We start from the raw sequence: 26,659 nt of genomic DNA on the forward strand, positions 1-26,659 counted from the left end.
GTTTCTATGGCCGAGCAGCTGCATCCAAGCCTTACATCACCAAGTGCAATGCAAAGTGTCGGATGCAGTGGTGTAAAGCACGCCGCCACTGGACTCTAGAGAGGTGGAGACGTGTTCTCTGGAGTGATGAATCACGGCAATACGAGTCTGGGTTTGGCGGTTGCCAGGAGAACGGTACTTGCCTGACTGCATTGTGAATAATGTTTGGTGGAGGGGGGATTATGGTGTAGGGTTGTTTTTCAGGGGTTGGGCTTGGCCCCTTAGTTCCAGTGAAAGGAACTCTTAATGCTTCAACATACCAATACATTTTGGACAATTTCATGCTCCCAACTTTGTGGGAACAGTTTGGGGATGGCCCCCTCCTGTTCCAACATGACTGCGCACCAGTGCACAAAGCAAGGTCCATAAAGACATGGATGAGTGAGTTTGGTGTGGAGGTACTTGACTGGCCTGCACAGAGTCCTGACCTCAACCCGATAGAACACCTTTGGGATGAATTAGAGCGGAGACTGTAAGCCAGGCCTTCTCGTCCAACATCATTGCCTGACCAATGCGCTTCTAGAAGAATGGTCAAAAATTCCCATAAACACACTCCTAAACCTTGTGGAAAGCCTTCCCAGAAGAGTTGAGGCTGTTATAGCTGCAAAGGGTGGGCCAACTCCATATTAAACCCTACGGATTAAGAATGGGATGTCATTAAAGTTCATGTGCATGTAAAGGCAGGCTTCCCAAAACTTTTGGCAATATAGTGTGTGTATATATATATATATATATATATATATATATATATATATATATAGTCAAACCAAAATTTATTCAGACACCTTCAACATTTCACACATTAAAACAGTTTATTCGTTATAGTTTAAAAAAAAATGGTAATAAAATATGACAAGAACTCAGAGTTAAACTGTGTCAGAAAAAAATTAATCTTGATAATGTCAGATAACACTTAAGCAAAACATGGTCAGGTCAAAGTGTCTGAATAATTTTTGGTCCTGAATTTTTATCAATTTTACTGGTAGTCCACTGTATGAAGAATTTTTGGGTATAATATGTCACAGTTTAGTTTATTTTGCTATCCTCACTTATATATAAAAAATGTCTGAATAATTTTTGGTTTGACTGTATAACAATTATATAATTGTAATATAATTATTAATATATATATAATTATAGTTATATTTCTACAGATCCCTTAAATGGACAGAGTGATGGAGGAAATATGAAAAGGGAGGAAATATAATATTTCAATTTTTTTGCGTTTCCTCCGAGAAACTTTGACTTTGCATTTGAGCAGATGCTTTGTTTTATGCAAGAAGCAAAAACTTTTGCAAGCGAATGCAAAAACACTGAAATATACATTTTCCTCACATCTCATATTTTTTCCATGACCATGTCCTCTTAGGGATTCCAAATATTTCAAATAATACATTTATTTTAATAAAATCTAACAACAATGGTGTCATATTTCGCTTCCATACAGTAGCTTAAAAAAAATCCAAGGCCGGCCCAGTTAATGTGCATATACATTCAAGAATAAGCAAACTTGTGATTAGTTCTTAAAAGAGAGAACTTCAAATCCTACAGCTGCCATATTGAGCATTACCATTTCTCACATTAACTCATATTCGTCTATTCATTGTCTTTTTTCTTTATACTGCATCTAAGTCTACACAGTCCTGCTAAAAAGACCAAAAATGCTCAGGAACCCATATCATGGACATATTGGGAGAGGAGGACAGCTGTTCAGCATTGTCCAGCCCAATGACTGATAGGTGTGCGCTCCCAAGAGAGACCTAGAACAAACAGATGATGTTTATCGTCTAGTTTGAGTTGAGTTTTACTCTCCTCAAGAGAATTCCAAAAATACTAGGGTGGGATGCAAGCGGAGAGGGCACAGGAACGGCTGCTCCCATCCAATTACACTGCTATCTGTTTCCCTTCTCCACTGCAAATGCTTTTTCTGTCCTCCCTGGAAGACGTCATCACCGGGGTGACTATATTATCATGCCTTTCTGATGTGTTGTTTTTCTTAGGCCGCAGTGGCCTACTGCCACTGGCATAAGCCAGCCAAAGGCCAGTGCGCTTGTGCTTGACAATCACATTAGATCTCATCACAGTCCCATTTGGTTAAAGGGTGTTGGACAGAATTAGAGACCTCACTAGGGATACAAGTGGAGGCCATTGGAAATAGAGCAATAATGGAGTGTCAAGGATTTGAAGAACACAGCACCCAGGAGGACCCGGGTTGCAGGAACTCTAGGACAAAGCCAATATAACTGCAGTCTTGTGAATGCCACGAGTTGTTAACTGCTTACTTAGACATATTTATTGTTTAATGTGACTAGTGTAATGGATACAAAGTGCATCCAGTGTGTAGAGAAAACATATTGAGTGTGAATTCATTGACTGCCTGCTACACAAACAGTCTGTTGACTGCTAGCAGATGCTAAATGACTGTATTGATAAAATATGACAATATGATGATTGTCAGCCTCAGGGCTCACAGCTCCAAATCATTAATGTTATACTGATATGCACTGCCATAGCTACAGATTCTTACCCTTAATTCTTTTTCTGCAAAACAGGGAAGGGATGTAGCCTTATGGACAGTACACTGCTCTGATTAAGTGCCCTATGACAATATGTCAGCAAAATGAGATCCAAAATGAGACATAATGTCAAAAATATTAAGCAGCTCAGCAACATTTATAATAATGAGAATGATTTCTTGAGCACCAAATCAACATATTAGAATCATTTCTGAAGGATCATGCGACACTGAAGACTGGAGTAACGACTGCTCAAAATTCAGCTTTGACATTACAGGAAAAAAAGTACATTTTAAAATATATTAAAATAGAAATTAGTTATTTTAAACTGTAAGTTCACAATATTACTGTTTTATTATATATATATATATATATATATATATATTTTTTTTTTTTTTTTTTTTTTTTTTTTTAATCAAATGCAGCATTGGTGATTGTTTAAGAGACTTGTTTCAAAAACATAAAAAAAATCTTAATGACCCTAAACCTTTTATAAATTTATAAATGTAAAAATATCATTTTAATTGTACTTCTTAAATTCAGTTGGGTTCTAGTTCCTGTCACCTCAAATCAAATACAGGAATTCAATGGTAAATTCTTGATTCAATCCTGAATGACATCCCTGTTGGATATAATGTTTAGGTAAATGATTACTCTTGTCTCCTTACAGGACTCTGCAGGAATTACTGAAGCAGCCAGGAGGGGAGGTGAGTCCCGTGGATGGACCTTTGAGCAGCACCACATCTGTTGGAGTGAATGGCATCTCTGCCAGGATGCTTCGCAGCCGCAGCGGTGAGATCACTTACTCTGCTGTTCTCCCTACATACAAAAATACAAAAAAAAAAAAAAAAAACTGCTATAGATTCTGCATCACCTTTGTCTGCTCACACAGCTTCCCAATGGGCTCGATTCCCCAGAGTATTGCATGACAACGCACACTGTGAATCACTGTCTCACAGCTGCTCACTTCTTCCTGTTCTTAATAGCAAAAAACAACAAATATTTGTTTGTTTGTTTATAGTTTAACGCCATGCCAGCTGAAAGATATAAAAAGTAATATATATATACAGTACCAAGCAAAAGTCTTAGGCACGTCAGTATTTTCACCCCCCAAAAAAAGGTTTTAAGCCAGTTATTTATATCTTTTGCTATAGTGGATCAGTAGGAAATATCAGTTCACATTTCCAAACATTTATTTTGCCATTAATTGTAATAATCCAGCGAGATTTTTGAATGCACAATAAGTCTGACAACAGCTGGTGCTCAACACGGAGATCTGATCTCACCATCATCGAGTCCGTCTGTGATTACATGAAGAAACAGATGAAACTGAGACACATTAAATCCAGAAGAACTGTGGCCGTGTCTCCAAGACGCTTGAAGAAACCGACCTGCAAATCTACCTAAAAAATGATGCGCAAGTGTACCTGGACGAAAGCTGTTTTAAATGCAAAGGGTGGTCACACCAAATATTGATTTGATTTAGTTAATAGAAGTTAATTGATAAATAAAATCTATTTATGACAGTATTTTTGAAAGCATCCTCACTTTACAGCATTTTTACACATTTCCATAAAACTCTTCACAGTACTGTATCTTTGCAGGAAGGTTTCTTTAAGCGTCTTGGAGACACGGCCACAGTTTTTATGGATTTAGTCTGTCTCAGTTTCATCTGTTTCTTCATGTAATCACAGACAGACTCGATGATGGTGAGATCAGATCTCCACATGGAGCACCGGCTGTTGTCAGACTCCTTGTGTATTCAAAAATCTCACTGGATTATTACAATTAATGACAAAATGAATGTTTGGATAGTTAATTAACCCAAAAATTTAAATTCTGTCATTAATGTCTTTAATTTCATTAAAAAGATCTTCATTTGTGTTCCGAAGATAAACGAAAGTTTTACGGGTTTGGAATTAATGACAGAATTTTAATTTTTGGGTGAACTAATAAATAAATAAATAAATAAATAGAATATATATATATATATATATATATATATATATATATATATATATATATAAAGGTTTATCTTTAAGAGAAAATTATCTTTGATAAAAATCAGTCAACTGAAAAGTAAAGACTCCTATGGAGTTCAAGTCATCACAGTCCATCAAATTATGGGGTAAAAACAAACAAACAAACAACAACTCTAAATAATTAAATAAGTGCATGATTTTCCGCATATAGAATCAATGGCTGGTAACCAAATGGTTGTAGGTTTGAGTCCTGCAATGTCGTGCAAAAAATATTTGAGCTATCACAATTATGTTTGTGGCTTGAGCAAATCACATCTTATAAGTGACGTTGTACCAAACCTGTATGACTTTCTTTCTTCCGTGGAGAGCATTGGACCCCAATGACTTTCAAACACTCAAACATTTAAAATAAATAAATAAAGAAGATATAAAAATATATTTATATGTATTTTTATTTATACACAATCTTTTTAGTGGCTGCTGACAATGTAGCTTTGCCATCACAAGAAATAAATTACAATATTGTAATATTATACTATAATATATTTAAAATATAATATAAAACAGTAGATAGATAGATAGATAGATAGATAGATGGTTTTCTCCCCCATAATTTCTATTTTTCCTCAAGAGCTAGAGGAAAATACATCTGTAGCCTCCTTTTCTTACTCATCTATAAATGCAAGCGAGGTCGTCTCATCTGCGATTGCACTCAGTGGATTTACACAGGCGTGAGATACAGCAGGCTTCAGACCGACAGTTGATGTGGGGTTTATGCTGATATCCAGCGTCTGTGCCAGGCTTAAGCAGCACACTTTCCTCTCCTCTTTATGAGGGGATTTAAGTTTCGCTCCACAGTGCTTAGAGGTTTTAGCGATGTGACTGTACACATCTCACTGCGTACTTTCTGCGTCCTCAGTAATAGTGTGAATATTATAGTACTTGTGCTGTTTTAGGTCTTGCATTGAAAGGTGATATTTAATGCCAGAGTTCAAAAGACATGTCTTCATGGCTTTAATATGCGTAGGGTTAAATTGGGAATATTACACTTCCACAGTGTCTGGAAGAGTAAGTGTGATGAGCACTAGATGGTTAAAAGGCCTGAGGCATGCCTGGGAAGAGATGTTGTAGATTGTGGAACCAATAGCAGTATGCTGTAAATCAGCAATAAGCCCTACGGTTCAGCAAGCACCAGCCACTTTCATTTAAAGTTAACATGAAATCAAATCAGTTTGTCTTCCTAATCTTTAATCAAAAAAATTGAAAAACCTGCTCTTCCTCTGAAACAACTTACTGTTGCTTAAAGGATTCGTTCACCCAAAAAATAAAAATCACTGTCATCATTTACTCATCTCTACAACTTTCTTCTTCTTTTGATATTTTTAGAAATGTCAAAAACTGTGTTACGATTGACAGAGTCTCTACGCAGTGTTCACTGCTGTACTCGCTGAGCACAATATATTGGATGAAATTCACTTCAACACTTCACTTCAAAATGCTTTCATTTGGAACACTCTGCAATGTCATCAAATATGGACACTTGAGCAGCACATATTAAGAGTTTAAGGTTTGATGCCATTATATACTTTTGTAAATAAATAAATTACTATATGTTTTTACAATATACATGTGTATGTAATGCTTCTATTATATAAATATAAATGTATTATTAACTTAATGAATATTTGAAAGCACTGTCTTTTATCATTTATTTAACTGTAATCGTAGTTGTATTGTAACTGTCGCGTCTTGCACAATTTATACCCACGAACAACCGCACACAAACCAGACCTGGAAATAATTAAACACTGAAGCCTCAATTCCCCTTTCAGCGCGCTTATTTTATTCATATTATTTTATTCATTTAAGATGGTGGAATACCCTATGAAGTCCACTTTGCAGAATACGGTTTTATTTTTTTGTCAATACATTACAAGTCAGTGGGCTCCAATGTTGTTTGGTTCCCAACATTCTTCAAAATATCTTCTTTTGTGTTCCATAGAAGAAAAAGTCATACAGGTTTGGAGGAACTATGTGAGGGTGAGAAAATGACCCTTTAACCAGGCTATTGAATAATGTAAAACAAGAGCCAAACAGCTATTTAGGCATTATTTTTGTAAACTTACATTTGGGCTGGGTCTGAAAACTTAGGCAGGTGACTTGTTGCCTCACTGCCCTATCAAGCAGGGTGCGAATTACACAATGGCCTTCAGGGGGGTCAATGATTTTATTAATTTTTTTTTTTTTTGGAGGGGGGTGGGGTTCTACATATATATATATATATATATGTATATATATATATATATATATATATATATATATATATATATACATACATACATACATACATAGTTGCCAGAAAAAGTATGTGAACCACTTGCAGAATCTGTGAAAATGTGAATAATTTTAACAAAATAAAGGAGATAATACAAAATGCATGTTATTTTTTATTTAGTACTCTCCTGAGTAAGATATTTTACATAAAAGATGTTTACATATAATCCACAAGACAAAAAAATAGCTGTATTTATTAAAATAACCCCATTCATAAGTATGTGAACCACTGATTCTTAATACTGTGTGTGGTTACCTGGATGATCTACGACTGTTTGTTTGTTGTTTGATGGTTGTTCATGAGTCTTTTGTTTGTTCTGAGCAGTTAAACTGAGCTCTGTTCTTCAGAAAAATTCTCCAGGTCCTGCAGATTCTTTAGTTTTCCACCATCTTTTGCATATTTGAACCCTTTACAGCAGTGACTGAATGACTTTGAGATCCGTATTTTCACACTGAGGACAATTGAGGGACTCAAACACAACTAATAAAAAAGGTTCAAACATTCACTGATGCTCCAGAAGGAAACATGATGCATTAATAGATGGGGGGTGAAAACATTTGGAATTTGAAGATCAAGGTAAATTGTATTTAATTTTTCTTCCGGGAAACATATAAGTATCTTCTGTTGCTTCCGAAAGGCAGTACTAAATGAAAAAAATGTATATTTAAAAAAAATAAGAAAAATTTGGACCTCTTCATCCTGTTCAAAAGTTTTCACCCCCCGACTCTCAATGCATTGTGTTTCCTTCTGGAGCATCAGTGAATGTTTGAACCTTTTTTAATAGTTGTGTTTGAGTCCCTCAATTGTCCTCAGTGTGAAAAGACGGATCTCAAAATCATTCAGTCACTGCTGTAAAGTGTTCAAATATGCAAAAGATGGTGGAAAACTGAAGAATCTGCAGGACCTGGAGAATTTTTCTGAAGAACAGAGCTCAGTTTAACTGCTCAGGACAAACAAGGGACTCATGAACAACCATCACAAAACAAACAAACAGTCGTAGATCATCCAGGTAACCACACACAGTATTAAGAATCAGTGGTTCACATACTTATGAATGGGGATATTTTAATAAATTCAGCTATTTTTTTGTCTTGTGGATTATATGTAAACATCTTTTATGTAAAATATCTTACTCAGGAGAGTACTAAATAAAAAATAACATGCATTTTGTATTATCTCCTTTTTTTTATTAAAATTATTCACATTTTCACAGATTCTTAAAGTGGTTCACATACTTTTTCTTGCAACTGTATATATATAGGCCTTTACATGTACACTTATTTTACCTTTGTTGGGGCAGTTTTTATAATTACCGTATACTTCAATTTTTTTACGGATTAGTAAAAGAAGATTTAACATTGACTATTTCAGTAGCATAAAAAACAAAATGGTTTTTCAAACTGGGAATATATCCATTACAATAAGAAAGCGATCAAACACCAAAGCAGTCCATGACTTCAGTCTAATGTGAGTTATGCACTTTCGCAAAAACTCCCGATATAACCTCTGAAACTGTCTATACTGCAAAATGAATCTCTTACATGCATCTTTTCTGCATTTTGTTGTTTATGATGATAAAAGAGAATTCGCTTGAGTTCAGATTCAGAATTCAGTGAGTGAGCCCGTGCAACCACCATGACTAATCACAATGCCTCTGATTGGACATTGCATTCCTAAACTCAACAGAAACGGGTGATTGGTTATAATGCTCAACACTGCAAACACGTAAAAAAATGACTATAAATATGATATATTAGAAAATTTGATAGAAAATAGAAAATAGAGAGAGCTTTGGTATAATAAAGTGAATATTTAATAGGGGTGGGAAGAAAAAATCGATACATCGCGATTCTCTCTTTTAGAAAGAATCTTTCTCTTCTCTTTAGAAACACCCGTATTCTGCTTGCTTCCAGTTCCTCACACACAATCACACATACACCACTCGAACCTTCCGTAAAATAATCTTTCATAAAATACGGAAAGGTTGAAGCGAATTACAATGACATTCGCGGGCTTCGTTGCACAGGATGCTCTGTGAGAGACGCGAGCTTTGTTTGATGTTGCTGTGCGCGGTCTCGCCCGTCGGTATTTTCCTTACAAATGCTCTACGAAGACATCATTTATGTCGTTTGGAATGCAGTGGACTTATATATTTAAAGTATGAAACTCACTTACAGACGGCTGCTTTCAATTTCAAATGCTGACGCTTTGTTTGTAAAGAGTGCTCGGGTATGCGGCTGTGCGCGACTCCGTGTAAGTGGTTTAATGTAGCCTTGCGTCTCAAAATGGTTTTATGACGCAAAATTAATGTAGGGCCTACACACAGCCAGTTTTGTCTTAAGGGATTAAATTATGACAGGACAAACCGCATTACTTATTATATTTAAAAAGAGATCCGTGCGTGAATGCAACTTATTAGATCTCCCGCTGTCTATAATGTAACAATCATAACAGTAAACACGAGAAAGAAAACTTTCAGATAATCTTATAAATACTGAAAGCACTCTTTATTTATTACTTGTAATATGTTTCGTTGCTGCTCTTTATTATTTGCTACTTGCTTTTATGTTTTGAATTTAAATTTATGTTTTATATTTAAAATTCTTAACGTACAATTGTTTTAATAATTTTTTTTCAATTTGTAATTATTTAAAAAGTAGGCCTACTTATAATTAATTATGTAAGGATATGTAAATGTAAGGATTTTAAATCCTTAAACTAATTAATTAATAAGAAAAAAAAAGTAGCTCAATAATCGTTTTGGAATCGGATCGTGACTCCCAGAATCGGATCGGATCGTGAAGTGACTAAAGATTCCCACCCCTAATATTTAATAACTTCTATAGTAATTTCTCATTAGAAATAACATCAAAAACATTGGTCAAAAACATACATTTACATATAAAGTGACCACCAATCGCAACTTTCAGATGCCATATTTTTTAGCTAGCACATAGGATATTGTGGGATATCACTGGCGAAGGATACATGTTGCCTTCAAAAATCGATCAGATGAAGGTATCTCAGGAGACAGGAAGTGAAGCTAACTATTGGATTCAGACGTGCCTTGATGCCTTCCTACCTTGGAATGCATCCTCAGAAGGCAGCATTTATAAGCTTTCAGATGCAGCCTTGGTATTACTCCATTCAGTGTCCTCTTTTCATCATCCAATTGAATCCTGGCCCATATTCTTGTAATTCTTGTAAAAAAAAATATCCTGTTTCAAACAAAAATGCATTACAGTAGTAAAGTGGCTTGTGAATGAAAATTCATGTTGACCATCTCTTCAAAGCACTGCACTAGAAAATCTGTAAAGAAGATGCTTTATCTTTTAGCCTGCTTTTTGCATTCTTTCACAGTAATTTCTCTGTGATGTTGATTTGTTCTCATACTAAATCAGCTATAGAAGATTCCTATACATGCACTTTCAGATATCCTCGTATGCTGGAATGTGCTCAGAGTTCAGTTTATCTGTATTTCTTCTCAGATGTCAAATAGCCTTAAATTTAGTGAAATCTATCTATTCTACAGCAATGTATTTTTCTTCACATTTTTTTCTAATCAAGATGTCCAAAGACACAAATATCGTATTTTCTGTAATTTTGCAAGACAATTCTGGCATAGGTAAAATACCTCCACCCCCCTTTCACCTTAAAAAAAAAAAAAATTAAGTCTAAACCTACAGCCCATCTACAGCAAGCAGAGGTTAACATCAGGCATCAGAGCTTGTAAGCCAGTATGTGTGTTTATATGAGCACATGTGCTATGGCATGACAGTGTCATACACAAAGACGAACGGTCCAATTTTAGACTTCCCCTTATGCAGTCCGCTCTTTAATTCTCTGCCTCCGGCATTTCAGGCTTTGTTTTTATATGTCGCTACACACACACACTCACACACACACCTCACACTACAGCATCACAGACGTCTCCATTGCTTCAGGGCTAAGAACATACACAACAGGCCTTCAGTGGAAGATGGTGGCACTCCAGTGAAGAGCGTGAACAATAACGCACAAATACACAGATGCCACCCCATCCCATATTAGTGCATCTCTGCTGCACATTCTCAATCCCCCATTCAATTCACATTGCCATCCCTAAATATGACAGGCAGGATGTTTACCTTTGAGTTTATATGGGCTCGAGGAGTCACTTTTTGGCTCTCACTTGGTTTTGAGTTATACATCAGTCTGTCCCTGAAGCCAAAAAAAAAAAAAAAACCTCAGCTAAATGGTAACTCACTTTAAAGCCATCAGCAGTTCACTACATAACATTACCACAGTTGTAACATGGATGCTTTTGGAAAAATATAACAGTTAGAGAGATGGCATGGCTATTCAATTTTAAAAAATGGTAATAAAATATGACAAGAACAAGTTAAACTGTGTCAGAAAAAATTAATCTTAATTATGACAGATAACACTTAAGCAAAACATGGTCAGGTCAAAGTGTCTGAATAATTTTTGGTTTGACTGTATATATATATATATTGATAAAAAATTGGAACCAAAAATTATTCAGACACTGGATACAATTTATGTAAGTGAGGATAGAAAAATAAAGTAAACTGTGACATATTATACCCAAAAATTCTTCATACAGTGGACTACCAGTAAAACCAAAAATTATTCAGACACTTTGACCTGACCATGTTTTGCTTAAGTGTTATCTGACATAAATAAGATTAATATTTTCTGACACAGTTTAACTCTGAGATCTTGTCATACTTTATCATTTTTTTTAAACTATAGTGAATAAACTGTAATAATGAATGTAATGTTCAAGGTGTCTGAATACATTTTGGTTTGATTGTGTATATATAAATGTAATTTTCATTTTCATATGATATATTTTACATATTTATGATATTTATTATGTTGTATTAACAATATTAATTTATTTATTGACATATTTATTTATTTTAACAGGTCTTGTTTGATTTAATTGCATGCATTTTACCTATTAATAATCTTTACGTTTAACAATTTATTTAAATATATTGTGCTGCCTTGCAATCTAAAAATATCCATGCATACTTCTGACATATTAAAGTATAATGAAAATTAATATTATAATAATAATTATGCACATAGTAGGGGATTATTCACCGTATATATTATTATTATTATTGTTATTTTTATTAATTTTTCTATATTTCTATTTAGTTTTAATTTATTTACAATTTAATTTAGTTTTAGAAATTTTAATACTTCAGCTTCAACTTATTATATTTCAATTAGTTCCCAAGGCAACACTTCTTATTTTATTTTTTTATTTAATATTTACATTTTATTTTATTTCAATGAATGAAAACTATTTTTAATAGTTTTATTTAACAATAACTGGGCTGAATATTATTTTTTTTTAATCCCATCCCATATGGGGAGAAAATGTCTTTTGTAAATCTGGTTATTATTTTTGATAACAATTTTTCCCACAGCAACTAAATGTTTATCATACATTAGATTTAAAATTGTAGGCCACACTCGAGGTCACATGAAAAGCATTAATGCTGTGCATTAGGACCTTTAGGAATCTGAAAACTGTTCAGCAACTGCTTTAGAAATAGACTTTATTAATATCCAGCTAAACTGCTTCAGTACGCAATGCACACTGCCCTAAAAATATTACATAATGCATCAAAAGCTGTTATTACCCCTCTGGACTTCCTTACGATGATTTTGACTTCAAAGGTCTAGTCAGAAATACCTAATGAATACATTAACGTGCACAGAGGACATAACCCTCGCTCTTCTATCCCTCTTGCTCAATTAGATCACATATACTTAATCTTAAGAACAATCTGGTTTGATTTCTCTTTGTGATGCTAAGTCTTGCACCCTGAGAGATGCTTTACCCTGACAAACCCCCTTCATTAGTTCCTCCCTTTACTCTTAATCATTATCAAACAAAGCAGAGAGTGTCAAGAGGGCACATAGATAGTAAATGGTGGTTAACAGCACTGCTGATGTTGTATTAAAGCTAATGTCCTCAGGGCACCACACTCTCAGTTGATCAAGATTTAGAAAAGAGATCTGGTGAGAAAGGTAATACTTCCCTTAAACAACATATAAGACAGCTACACCTGCAGAGACTAAAAATTAGAGCCATACACGGTAATATCTCAAATAATCTTGAGCAAGCTTGGTTCAACTGATGTAATTTGCATGCAAATAAACATCAGAATTACCCAGACATGCCTTTGATGCACCATGATGACATCAGAACAGTCCCAGACAGAGTTTTTGGGTGTACTTGTCTGACGGGTATGCTGTTGGCTTTAATGCAACATTCATTTAAAGCATTAAAACATTGTTTATCACTTCTAGGAAATTCCAGGGTGATTTCAGAATGTGTAACACAGGTTTACCCTAAAAGAATGGCTGTCCACATCTCTCAACACCCCACTCATGTTAAATGAGATGTGACTAATGAGTAATGGAACAAACAGGAAAAAAGAAAGCAACATCTAACGCTCATTAAATGCATCAATGTCCTTCCTGTGCCGTCACCCACAGCTTACAAAGAAAAATAGGTCATTCAGGCTGGGGCATCTGAACCACATCTCAATGGTCAATATAGGGTCGCTGCATATAGAGCGAATTTAAATAGGTCTCTATTGCAGTTCAACAAAGTGACTCAATCCACAGCATGTTTTCCCACTAATAGCCTGCACATATTGTAACAATAGTAGTTTCTGCTTTTTACAATAGCTAAACTACTCAGGGCTCTCACCTGAAAGCAAGATGGCATTCTCACATTGAGAAAAACTAGAATTTTAAACTGGAAAAAAAATTGGGGTCGTAAGATTTTTTGATATATTTTTTCTAAAGGTGCCATAGAATGGCCATTTTACAGGCTTTAATATAAGTCTAAGGAGTCCCCAGAATGTGTCTGTGAAGTTTCAGCTCAAAATACCCCATAGATTTTTTATTATACCATGTTTTAACTGCCTATTTTTGGGGTGGAAGGAAAAATGCGCTGATTTGGTGTGTGTACACCTTTAAATGCTCGTGCTCCCCGCCCCCAAAGTTAGCGACTCCATTAAACATTGCATAAATAATACAGAAGTTCACACAGCAAATATAACTCTCAAAATGGATCTTTACAAACTGTTCGTGAAGCAGCATATCAGATCACGTAAGTATGGCATGTATTTTGTGGATGTTTGCTAAAATTTGATTCTGAATGAGTTTGATAGCGTGCTGCACGGCTAACAGGGCTAAAGCCACACACTGTTGGAGAAACTCAATAAGAATGAAGATGCGTTTATGAATTATACAGACTGCAAGCGTTTTCAGATTAAAAATGAAAATAACGACATGGCTCTGGTCTCCGTGAATACAGTAAAAAACAATGGTAACTTTAACCACATTTAACAGTATATTAGCAACATGCTAATGAAACATTTAGAATGACAATTTACAAATATCACTAAATATATCATGATATCATGGATCATGAACAGTTATTATCGATCCATCTGCCATTTTCACTATTGTCCTTGCTTGCTTGCTTTACAATACCTGCTGAACTTTTGATGATTCGGCTGTGCAGCTCTACGATGTTAATGCTGCCTTGCCTTGAACATGGGCTGGTATATGCAAATTTTGGGGGCGTAAATAATAATGATCCCGACTGTTACGTAACAGTCGGTGTTATGTTGGGATTTTCCCTTTTTCCTGTGGTGTTTTTCACGCATGAGACTTACATATGAAGGAGGAAACAATGGTGTTTGAGGCTCACAGTATGTCATTTCCATGTACAGAACTCTTATTATTAAACTATGCCAAGGTAAATACAGTTTATCATTCTATGGCACCTTTAAAGAAGTCATACTCACCAAGGCTCAATTTATTTAATCAAAAATACAGTAATATTGTGAAATATTACAATTTAAAAATAACATATTTATAATTTTATATATTTTAAAACATAATATATTGCTGTGATGGCAAAGCTGAATTTTCATCAGCATCATTACTCCAGTCTTCAGTGTCACATGATCCTTCAAATCATTCTAATATGCTGATTTGGTGCTCAAGAAACATTTCGTATTATTATTACTGTTGAAACAGTTGTGCTGATTAATATTTTTGTGGATACTGTGATATATATTTTTTCAGCATTCTTTGATATATAGAAAGTTCAAAAGAACAAATTTATTTGAAATAGAAATCTTTTGTAACATTATACATGTCTTTACTGTCACTTTAGATCAATTCATTGCATCCTTGCTGAAATCTTACTTTCCTCAAACTTTACTTTCATTCATGAAATATTGTACCCACATATACAGACTTTTCATTTAAATGTTCTTCTATCCTTCTTCTGTATTCCAGAACAGTACCATCTAAACAATGCTGGCTTCTCTTTTGGTACATCGGCCGGACTCTCTCATCCTCAAAGCAACCTCAGTATACCAGGCCTGGCGCTGAATAAGTACAACTCTCTGAAAGCAGTTGGTAAGGACAGTGACATGCTACTATGTGCATAAACATACTTCATTCACAGATGCTGAATTATTTCATGCTCTGTTGGATGTCATAAACAACAGTCCCTGAGTTTGACTGAAAGAATCAGGGAAGCCTTCTGCTGTGGTGAGGACAATTGGGGCACTACACGGTTTACTCTGTCATTTCCGGTATAATTTAACATCCCAGTGCCGGTGGCTACACTTTTAGACAGGTGTGTACATTCAAGTGTTTTGTCAGAATCCTCACTACACAAAAGGTGTCGCTTATTCACTTGTAACACTAGATTTTTAGTCTCATCAGACATAATGGCAAAGTGTAATGGGGTATAATGAGGGTAATTCAGTTTTATTTTCAGTTTAAGCTGCAGATAATCTAGTTCTTTCAGGTCAAAGAGACGTTTCCTATAAACATTCTCCCTTGTTTATTACATATTCATTCAGACGTTTTGATGTTTTTTATTATTCAAGATGCATTATGTTTATCTTTTGTTAAAAGGCAACCAGTGACCACTTTCACACACAAAACCCATTCAATTGCAGTAAAATTTCTTATTCCGGTAAATGTACCACTTCTGCAATTCACACATGCTTCAGCATCAAAAGGCTGTCAAAACTTTTAGCAATTTGCCGGAAATTACCTTTAAATAGACCCTTAATCTGTCAACCATTTTCTTCATCTGCTCACATGAAGTTATTTTGTTTCAGGTTCTGTCTAATTTGATGCTATTTTCCCCACAAAATAGATAATGTCTTGGTTACTGTTGTTTCCTGATGGAGGGAACAAGATATTGTGTTGATGTACTGACACTAGGGGTCACCCTTGGGAACCCCAAACACCTCTGATACTTCAGAAAAGGCCAATGAGAATTGGAAAGTGAAATTTGCATGCCACTCCCCCGGACATACGGGTTCAAAAGGAGGTGGCTTGCAACCACTCATTCAAGTTTGTGCTGAGCCGAGACATCACATGGACTTACCAACCGGGATGTACCATACATGGAAATAAGTCTCTGTTGTAGCTCCTACCTGAAACAGTAGGAGCTCTACAAACACAGTGACTGGTGGCAGAGCAGAGCTCTGCCCAGGGGAAGACATGGGTTTAAGGTCAGGGAAACCTGAAAATACATCATATGAGTTTGCCAACAGGGAATCACTACATATCGAGCACCTAGCCCAAGCACATGGGCTGACCTGAAGGGGCATACTTCATGAGTACTGGGCCTGGCAGCAAATTCCTTGGCCGAATTCAGCTGCCGTAGGGTGCTGGAGGGAAAAAGCAAGTCCAGGGTTCACCAGCCCAGGGAACTCAAATGGACAAAAAAAACTGCACATTTTCACCTCAGATTGGGGAAAGGTGCTGTGTGCAAGCGGTACACCCGGCCAGTTGCCTATAGCTTACCTGTTTGTACCTGATAAAACACAGGACAAAACTGGTTCAACCTGGAGATTATAAAATCTCGCAAAAGTATTGGGTGTCGTCCAGCCCGCTGATCTGCAGATGTGTTTTAGAGTGGCGCCGTTCGCTAGAGCCCAGGAAGATGCAGCCCAGGAGTGTGCTCGCACTCCTAGGGGGCACGGCTCGGCACATCCTGAGCCTGGTATGCCAAAGCAATGGCATCCACAATCCAACGTGCAATCCTCTGTTTGGAGACAGCCTTCACCTTCTGCTGTCCCCCAAAACAGACATGAGTACTTGAGACATGAGAGACTTTTCAGGTCTATCACAGTGATCTTGATGGCGAACGCATGTCAAAATGCGTTTCTGGGTTAACCTTTTGAATGGGAGCTTATACTGGATCCAACATAGGTCTAAATTGGCTGCAACCCACCACCTATCTCCATTATGATGAATGAGGGCTGAAAAACCCTCTCTTTATTTTAGTTGGAGAAACAGGCTCTATCGCACAGGATGGAAGCATCTTTGCTTCGTATCGGACACTGTCGAACCTGAGCGGGTGCCTGGCGAAATGAATAACATATTCGTGTCGGATTATTTTAATGAGCCAGCACAATGGGGTTGAAAATGCTAACCGCGTGTCCAAACTCTGCCCAAGGGGCACCAAGGAACAGCAGTTTTTTTTGAACGTACATGTGGTAGGTGCTTCGTGGAGAGGTGGAGCCTGTGTTGCCACTTAGGAAGCTTTGCATCTTGATCCGGTGGCCGTAAGGCATTGAGACACCTACCTTACTCCAAAGGCCCGCAATAGTATAGGTCTGCGACAATTGAAGCTATGTCTTGCATCCTCATAACCACTACATTTCCCCGACTGTGGGTGTGCTGCAGCCGAGTGCAAGGAAGCGATAGGCTCGCTTTCGTAATACTTACAATGCCACCGCTTGATGTATGACTGTAGTTAGAGAGAGAGACAGATGCATAGACTGTCGCACTATCAGGAAAGCTTTGAAGCCCATTTGTGGTTCTCAGCGCTGTTTGGTGAGCAGGTGGCTTCACCGGGGATGAACCTTGGCGGTGAGGAGACGGGGTTTGGGATTTCGGTGGCCTGCTCTTTAGGCGGACAGCCAGGTCGCCTCCGTTTGTTTTGTTTTTTTTACCACCTCATCTTCCAAGACCCCCTTGGAAGATGAGGCATTGAGAAAGCATCTTTTCTTGGCATCCTTCATCCCCACGGGGTTGTGCCATATGTACACTGTAAACCCGAATTAAGTTGGCAAAACTCAAAAAAAAATAATTGAGGCAATCAGTTGCCTCAAAATTTTTAAGTTAAGAAATTCAGTTTAAGTGAGCAGAACTGGCATTTTTGAGTACAGTAATTCATACATTTAACTTAAAATTATTATGTAACCTCAGGGTGACCATATGTGCCATTTTCCCAGGACGCGTCCTGTCCAGGATTTCTAAGTTGCATAAAATGTCCCAGTTTTGTTTTTGTTTTCATATTTGCGGAAGGTAATGACTGAAAAATAATTTGACCAATAGCTTGCATTATACATAATCGACCAATCGTGGCTTGCGAGAAAGCTGGATCTACAGAGAAATGGTCAAAGCATTGCAAATACGACAACATTTTAATGCATTGCATGAAGACTGTCAATAAGAACAGTGGCTTGCACAGACCTCCGTGTAGAAATCACGTTCCTAAATCGCGTTCCGGGGGCACATCGATATGACCACTTTCATGACTAAAGAGGCAAGGGCTCAAGCCATTTTAGGCAATTTAGAAATCCTGGACAGGATGTGTCCTGGGAAAATGGCACATATGGTCACCCTAGTAAACCTAGTTAGCTATAACAAGCTAATTCAGAAAATGCTAATTTAACGTTAACGTGATAATTTAATGTTAACAATAGCATGATATAGCACCTGCTGAATAAGTACAGCAATATAAAGCATTTATCATACTTGTTCTTAAACCAAGCCGCATGCACCACTTGTCACAATGATGGTAAGTCTCCAAAAACCCACATTAACATAAACTCTTCTAAATTAGCATGACAAAACATTATTCCCTACTAAATCTCCTACTTAACATTAATCTTGCACAAAAAACATTACATAACACTTAATTTTAGCATTTACTCTCCCTTTCGAGTGCCATGTAAAGCATGCTGGGAAATAGAAATCCCAGTCCAGTTTCAGTTAAACTTAAGTTTGTCTAATTTAAAAGAAATAAGTTCATAAAACTCAAAACAATGAAACAGTTCAGTTTACTTAAAATATATCAGTTCTGTGAACTTGAAAGAAAAAGAAAGTGCTAAATACTCATAAAAAGTTGATTTGACTGATTTGTTGAATTTAAGTTTGTCCTACTCAAACCAATTAATTATTTTGAGCATTGGGGTTTACAGTGTAGCGCTCCTGGCCCACAAAATTGGACATCACCCGACCAAATGTCCTGTGCTGTAACCTTCGACACCTCTAGGGCAAAATCGGTCACCGAGCGCAGTTTCTGCATAAGTGCAGGGTCTGGATTACCATTGTGCATGTCCATGGCATGCAAGGCAGAGGCGGCCTGTCCAGCAGCTGAAGATGTTGCAGCACATGCTTATAATGAACAGAACGTTACTGTAATTTGTGGATGCTAATATAGTTTATCATTATAGTTATTGTTTTTGGTGTGAATGGGTTTTAACTGAATCCACTTCTTCAAAACTTGTTTGATGTACTCAAACCATTAATCTTACGGTGTTGTTACACATAACATCGATACATAATTAATTGGCAATGTTACAATGTCCTCAGCCAGCAAATCAGCTCTGGTAATTTCAAAAATGGGTCTTGTTCACACATGACCTCTAAATGCCATTGTTAAAAACCTTTAAAAATATACTGTATGTATGAAAGCGCCTAGTTACTATTTTTATTTTACTGAGTTTGCGAATGGTTGAAAAAAATTCAAAATAATAAATGTCTCTTTTACATATTTTATTTTAAAAGACAGAAGAAAAAAAAGCTGCGGGCTTGAGTGTTGTGCGTTTTGTTGTCCATTTATGCAGGAGCATTAGCCTGCCCTACATTCTGGGAACATGTTAAGCCAATAGTGTTAAGCCAATAGTATCACAATAGTATTCAGTGACATAGTGACGCATACATAATTATTAGTTACTTTCACATATGAACACTGTATCTCTGTATCTGACTGTTACCAAACAAAGATCTGATGCCAGGATGGTCTGCAATCAGCACACCGTGGTGATGGTGATGATGAGGATGATGCCAACTGACAATACAGCCTTTGGAGTAAGCTCAAGGATTTTCAGATGTCATCTATTTGAATCACTTTGTGGCCAGAACAAAGTAATGAATGAGAAAAGAGGATAAAAATTTAACTTGATGACTATGTTACTTGAAAGAATGCCATCTGACATCAGTTTATAAATTTGATACTGGATTTGATGAGGCTAAGACCAAAAGAGCATCCACAGGAACTGTACTAGATCCTTTTATTTTTGTGTGTGATTCAGGCATATTGGCCCATATACAAAATGTCCCCTGACATATGCACATGTACACACCTTCTAAAACCTTCTGATTTACTCCAATACAAGAACAAACAGAACAAGTGCATCTAGCAGACATTAATGCAGCGAGACAGAGTGAGCAGCTTCCAGCTAAATACCGTGAGAAGAGAGATAACTCATGTCCGAGGCATGACCTTTAAACATTTCAGGCAACATAAAGTCAGTGTTTAATAAAATAGACAAGCTCTCAGTGGACATCTCAACAGGATTACAGACACTGCTGTTTTATGGCCTTCATCAAAACTTGATTTAAAGTTGATACGTCTAACACATGATTCCAATGGACGGATTTTACATGGTGCACATTATTTAATTAGATGTAATGTATACTTGAACAAACATATATGGAGCCCCTAACACTGTGTCTACACCGGACGCGACCGTTGTTGCTCGCGTCGCAACAGCTAAAAGCTGTCTACACTTGACACGCCGGTTGCAAAGAATTTGTCCTTCGTGTCAGTACGTCATAAATAGAACGAGACATCAGTTTACTCTAAGAGATTTGTCCCTTGCGCGACGAATCCAGTGTAGACAACATTACTGATTATAACTGGTTCTATCGTCTTTTGTCGCGTCACATCACGCCACTCACGTCCAGTGAAGACATGGTGTAAGTGCACATGGTGGTGGAGAAATTATATTTTAAGGATTTTCTGTGCACTCGCAAAACATTTACTTTGCCCTGAGAAACTCTGTGCTCGCAAAACTTTTGCATTTCCCTGAACTCTTTTTGTTCACCCACAAAACTTTTGCGTTTTTGCATTAGCTCTCTCGCTCACAAAACTTTTGCATTCACTCACAAAACTTACACATACCCCACAAGAAACTTTGCATTTGCTCCCAAAGAATGCCAAGGTTTTACGAGCAAACTCAAAGTGTATTGGGGAAACAAAACTTTTGTGAGGGAACGCAATAGCAGTGGAATATACATTTTCCCTCCATGTCATTCTTTTCCATCCCCATGTCCCTTAAGGGGCTCCGTAGCCACATTAAGACTGTAGCTCAATGTAACGTAGTTTGTTTATGTACAGGGAGAAGGAGGCGGGAACCGGCGAACATTCAACAGACTTTAATATATAATAAACCAACAACAAAACAAAAGTAAAATGCCGGCAGTCCCTCAAACATACAAACATAATAAAACATAACATAAATCCAGGCCTGGTCCTCTCTCCTCCTTCACTGTCGTCGCTCCTCCTTTTATGCTTTGGAGGCTCCTCTGTGAGATACGAGACCGGTGCAACACGCAGCTGACGCTCATTATCACTCACGCCACTGGCCTTGCGCTGTTCTCTCACGACTCTCGTCCCGCCCTGCTTGTCACATACCCCCATTGCCCCTCGCGGGCCGGAGGGGTACTCCTGAGACTGCGCTCTACTCCCGGGGGCCAGTCTCGGTGGCCGCAGCACCTGGGGGTAAGGACAGACGAGACGAGAGAAAAGGAGACGGAAGCACAAGGAGCGACAGAGACGAGAGAGGGAAGAGAGGAAAAAAAAAAATTTGGTGCGGTTCCCGGACACACTGCCGCTCGGTTCTCAGCCAGCTGAGAGGCTCTTTCTCGCGGTGCCATGCGATGGTACTGGACGCTCGGTGGACAGCTCAATCCTCCTCCGCCCCCGGCGGCTGGCTCCTCCGGCTGAGGGCAGTCGGCAGCGAGTCCCCCGTTCCCTGCTTCTCCCCTTCGTGGAGGACGGCAGCAGGCTCCGGCCCATGGCAAACGGCGGCGACTCATCCGCTCCCTCTTGGACGGCAGCAACCCCACTTCGACCCAGGAGCACGGCAGTGAGCTCTCCGTCCCACCCGTTGTGTACTCGCTCCAGCACCACCGCCTCGGGCAGCCACTAGCGGTCTTCAGTCCTCTGCACTGCCCTACCTCCTCAGCACCATGATCCCCCTCAGCAGCGAGGGCTCTCTGACAGCTTTCCCATCTCCTCCAGGGTTTCGGCACCAATGTAACGCAGTTCATTTATATACAGGAAGAAGGAGGCAGGAACCGGCGAACGTTCAACAGACTTTAATATAAAATAAACCAACAACAAAACGAAAGTAAAATGCCGGCAGTCCCTCACGGCCGAGTGCCGGCCACACAAACATAATAAAACATAACATAAATCCAGGCCTGGTCCTCTCTCCTCCTTCACTGTCGTCGCTCCTCCTTTTATGCTTCCGGAGCTCCTCCGTGAGATACGAGACCGGTGCAACACGCAGCTGATGCTCATTATCACTCGCGCCACCGGCCTCGCGCTGTTCTCTCACGGCTCTCGTCCCGCCCTGCTTGTCACACTCAACTATGCTAAAATCCTCTGTAGCTCAGTTATAATGTAGTTCAAATATGCACATAAATAATCTTATGTTTGTCTAACGTCTTCTGTTTCTTCTCCTCCTTTACAGCTGATACTGCAAGCCGGGGCTACTACAAGAGTTATCCACTAATGGATTTCTCCCAGCATCATTCCCCTCCTGTACCTTTCCAACCGATGTCAATGCACCCAAAAGACAAGTCCTACCTCCACCAGGTCCTCCCCTCCCATGACATCCATTCCCCCCTGTCCATCTCAATCCCAACCAACCAGTTGGAGAGGACCCGCATCCCAAAAACCATCACCCACCCTCAACTTTCCAGCTCCGCCTTCAAAGCTTGGGATTCTGGACAAAGACACGTCCACCGGCAGACCTCGCATCCAGGGCACTCTGTTCGCCGACAGATCTACAGCAACAGAAGACAGTACAGCATAGAAACGCTACCGGAGTTCATCTCCCAGCCCACAGGCTATGGGGGACAACCGCTTTATCAGCCCCATCCTAAACTTAAAGCCTATCAGACCAACAGCAAGACGGAAGTCACTGTCTGAGGAAACAGGAACGAAAGAAACAACACTGCTGACTGTTAATGGACTGTATGCACAAAGACTACAATGTCAAGACTACGTAGTCACCCCTACTTTTAGTGCTAAACCACTCCTGTCTAAGATTATATGGTTTCTTCTGTCCCACTTTTCTGGGGTTATCTCTGGCTTTTGTGTCACTGACAACAATGAGGTGAGTGTTCAGACCAGAAGACAGGAATGGTGCCCAAGGCCACATTAACTCAACGGGGACAATGCCATCATCACGTCAGCCTAAATCTAAGTCATTAAGGGACATTATCCTGGCCATCTTTATGTAAACAACCTCAGGATCAATTATGTATAAAAGACAAAGCAAACTTCTAACCCCAGAGAAGGCAAAGAGGACACCCAGATGTCCAGTCTCACACTAGGATTTAAGTATAAGCCTCGCTAAGTGTGTTGAGGATTTTGTGCTCATGAAGAAAGTTTTTGAGTTAACAAATTTCACGGTCTTCCTCTCTGGCTTGGGAAGTCTCGTTGTGAGAAAATCACTCATTAAACCACTAACTTGTTTTAGGGGAATGAAGTTGAAAAAAACCACAAGACATAATTCCGTTCCAGTGGGTTACAATCACCTTTGTACAAAAGAACTATGTGAAACTCTCAATGATAATTGCAAACTTGACTGCAACTCTGATAAAGCACCATTAAACAAGTTTATACTGAAAAAGACATTCCTGAAAAGCTAAAAACTTAATTTCTTTTTTTATTTCTTTTTTTTTTTAAAGATTTATTTTTGGAATTTTTGTCTTTATTGGGACAGAACTTAACAGGAAGACAAGTGGGATGGGATCGGGAAGGGACCACAAGCTAGGACTCAAACTCGGGTCGCCCAAAGCGCAACTGCACTACATTTGATTGGGAAGGGACCACAAGCCAGGACTCAAACTCGGATCGCCTAAAGCACAACTGCACTACATTTCGGAACGCTGCCCACAAGGCTATTGGCTCTGTCCTAGATACATTTTCTGTGGAAATAAAAGAAATAAATTGATTTATGAGTCTAGTTTTACATTCAAATCCTCCAAGGAGTGAAGACATCATCAAACATCCAACTTCATCTTATCTTCCTGTTTTTATCTTGTTTGCTCAAAAGAGTCTGATCTTCTCTATCTCTGTTTCTCAAGACCGCCTGTGTTGAGTCCTTAATGTCATGCTGAGTCGTTCACTTTACAGATTGTTGACCAAGGCTGATTGCCTCATGGTGCGAGGCTGAAGAAATGATGCCAGCATTGAGCAATAAATCTGGACCTTGGAACTGGGAATGAAGCACATCATTCTTGTAAAACAAGCTATGCAATGGCAAAAATATCAGCTCTACTGAATTAACCATCCTTGAAATCAAGATCTCACAAGCACTAGCTGTCTTGTAGGCAAGCCTTGCACTGTTTACCTTCTACTTCTGTGTGCTTTCTTTTACTTGGATTAGAGGGCTGAATTACCAGAACTTGTACCACAGAGATACAATGTATCCAAATAAAAAAACAAGATGTACTTCAATACCATAGCAAGTCTGATGGGGAAAAGTCTGATACTTCAGAATCTACGCTAATTGTGTTGGCTAACCATCTGCAGTGTAAACAGGAGATTCAAATTCGGATTCTGATATGCTAAAAACCCCAGCTAGCATGATTGGGATAAGGAAAATCCAGAGTGATTACAGAACGGGGAGGGAAAATCACTGTTATTCATCTTTACACATTACAGTTTTCTTGTTAATTGTATAAAAGCAATATCACACTCACAGTCTTAATATCAGCACGGCTGTGACTACCTGTGGCTTTGTGCATACAGCCAAATGACATCTGTGCTGACTTTCAGGCCAACAGCACTTGCTAGTGTGATATTTCTTAAATGTAAATTGTAGCATTTAAAATATATGTACTTAAAAGTGCTTCCTATCTATTCCTGTACTGCATTGTGCTTTGCTTTTATTCAAGCCAGATATTCCTGTGAACTGGACACTTTTTCTGTTTTCATATTTGTATTAAGCATACTAAATATATTTCTGTATTCATGTACATGAATTGTATCATTTAATTATATAAGAACTGTATTTAACAACTACACCGACGCTTTGTTCTACGTTTAAAGACATCTGAAATAGGAGTGTTTGTATAAGCTACTATTTGTTATGTTGATAATGCCTGTGTTGGTAATGCCTACTGTGTAAAAAAGTCATATGTTAATTAACTAGTGGTATAAGGGCTTTTAAACAACAATTGGAGAAACCAAAACTGGAAAGACAAGCTGAAATATTTTTAATAGGGTTTTTTATTCAAATTATGACTAAATATAAGTTAATAAAACAACCAATAACAACAAAAATAATGCTTGAAATTGTAAATCAACGTTATTAGATTGATTTGACTTTGATTTGTTGATTTGTACTTCAAACAATGTCTCTTTTCAAAATAAAAGTTCTAAAACGTCGAAATGATTTTGAGGATTTTCAATGTTTGGTTTTATTTATAGTCTACTTACTTATACGAACTCTCTTAAACCGCCACCACTCACCATGCACAACAGGCAGGTACATTCAAGATGTCGGTCATGGTTGTCGAGGCAGAAAGCAGAAAAACACATTTGCCTCACACAGGACCACTGAGCCTCTAACTATCACACGACACGATCATCTGGGCTTGGGCTATAGATGTATTGCGCCCTCTTTTGGTGATACCGCATAGTGTAACAGAAAATTCTCTGTACAAGTATCACAATAAAACGACACTACTGCAAACAACATACTGTTTTATTACGCACGCGTTTGTTAGTCATTAAAAAACACGCTTCAGAACATTCCGAGGATAGTTGGAGAGTTCTCCCCAAAAAATCTGTCATCATTTCATCACCTTCATGTTGTTCCAAATCTGCACGAGTTTCTTCCGTGGAACTTATGACAGTCTCCATCACCATTCAATTTAATTGGATGAAAAGAAAGAAAAGATGCCATGAAAGTGAATGGTGACTGAGACTGTCAGTCCTCAACAAAATGTCCTTTAACACTGTAATTCAGTCCATTCCCAGCCTTTTCCCTCCTAACAGAATTCTCAATTCTCCACACAGCGGCTCCTTGGTGTTGTCATTTTAGTGATTTTTATTGTATGATATTATATTTCATATTATAACTGCATATCTAAAAAAAAAAAAAAATAATAATAATAAGTTTTTAAACAGTCAGATGAGAAAGTCTGGATTAAGTTCAAGTTTCAGGAACAACAAAACCAATGCTGCAGCAAGATGGCCTAAATTTTTCCTGAAGCTCAAACAGTTGAGCATGGTGCTAGCAACGCCATTATCATGGGTTTGATTCCCAGGGAATCCAATATAAATGCTAGCATATACCTTAAAATCAATGCAAGATGCTTTTATCCAAAGCGTCTGCCAAATGCTTAAATGTGAAATGTAAAATCATTCATTACATGCATTTAAAGTTGTA

At 37.9% G+C, this 26,659-nt stretch overlaps 1 protein-coding gene across 1 annotated transcript in view; it reads left to right on the plus strand.

The window, feature by feature from the left end:
- The window catches only part of shisa8b (shisa family member 8b), a 46,058-nt gene extending 19,458 nt beyond the window's left edge, over positions 1-26,600 (plus strand). The window contains exons 4-6 of the mRNA XM_051914060.1: positions 3,226-3,347; positions 15,219-15,341; positions 22,724-26,600. Of these exons, the coding sequence (XP_051770020.1) occupies positions 3,226-3,347; positions 15,219-15,341; positions 22,724-23,184 (706 nt within the window). The 3' untranslated portion in view covers positions 23,185-26,600. The remainder of the gene's footprint in view (positions 1-3,225; positions 3,348-15,218; positions 15,342-22,723) is intronic.
- The last annotated feature ends 59 nt before the right edge of the window (positions 26,601-26,659 follow it).

Source organism: Ctenopharyngodon idella, chromosome 12 (genome assembly GCF_019924925.1).
Source record: "Ctenopharyngodon idella isolate HZGC_01 chromosome 12, HZGC01, whole genome shotgun sequence".
In the NCBI taxonomy this organism is placed as follows: Eukaryota; Metazoa; Chordata; class Actinopteri; order Cypriniformes; family Xenocyprididae; genus Ctenopharyngodon; species Ctenopharyngodon idella.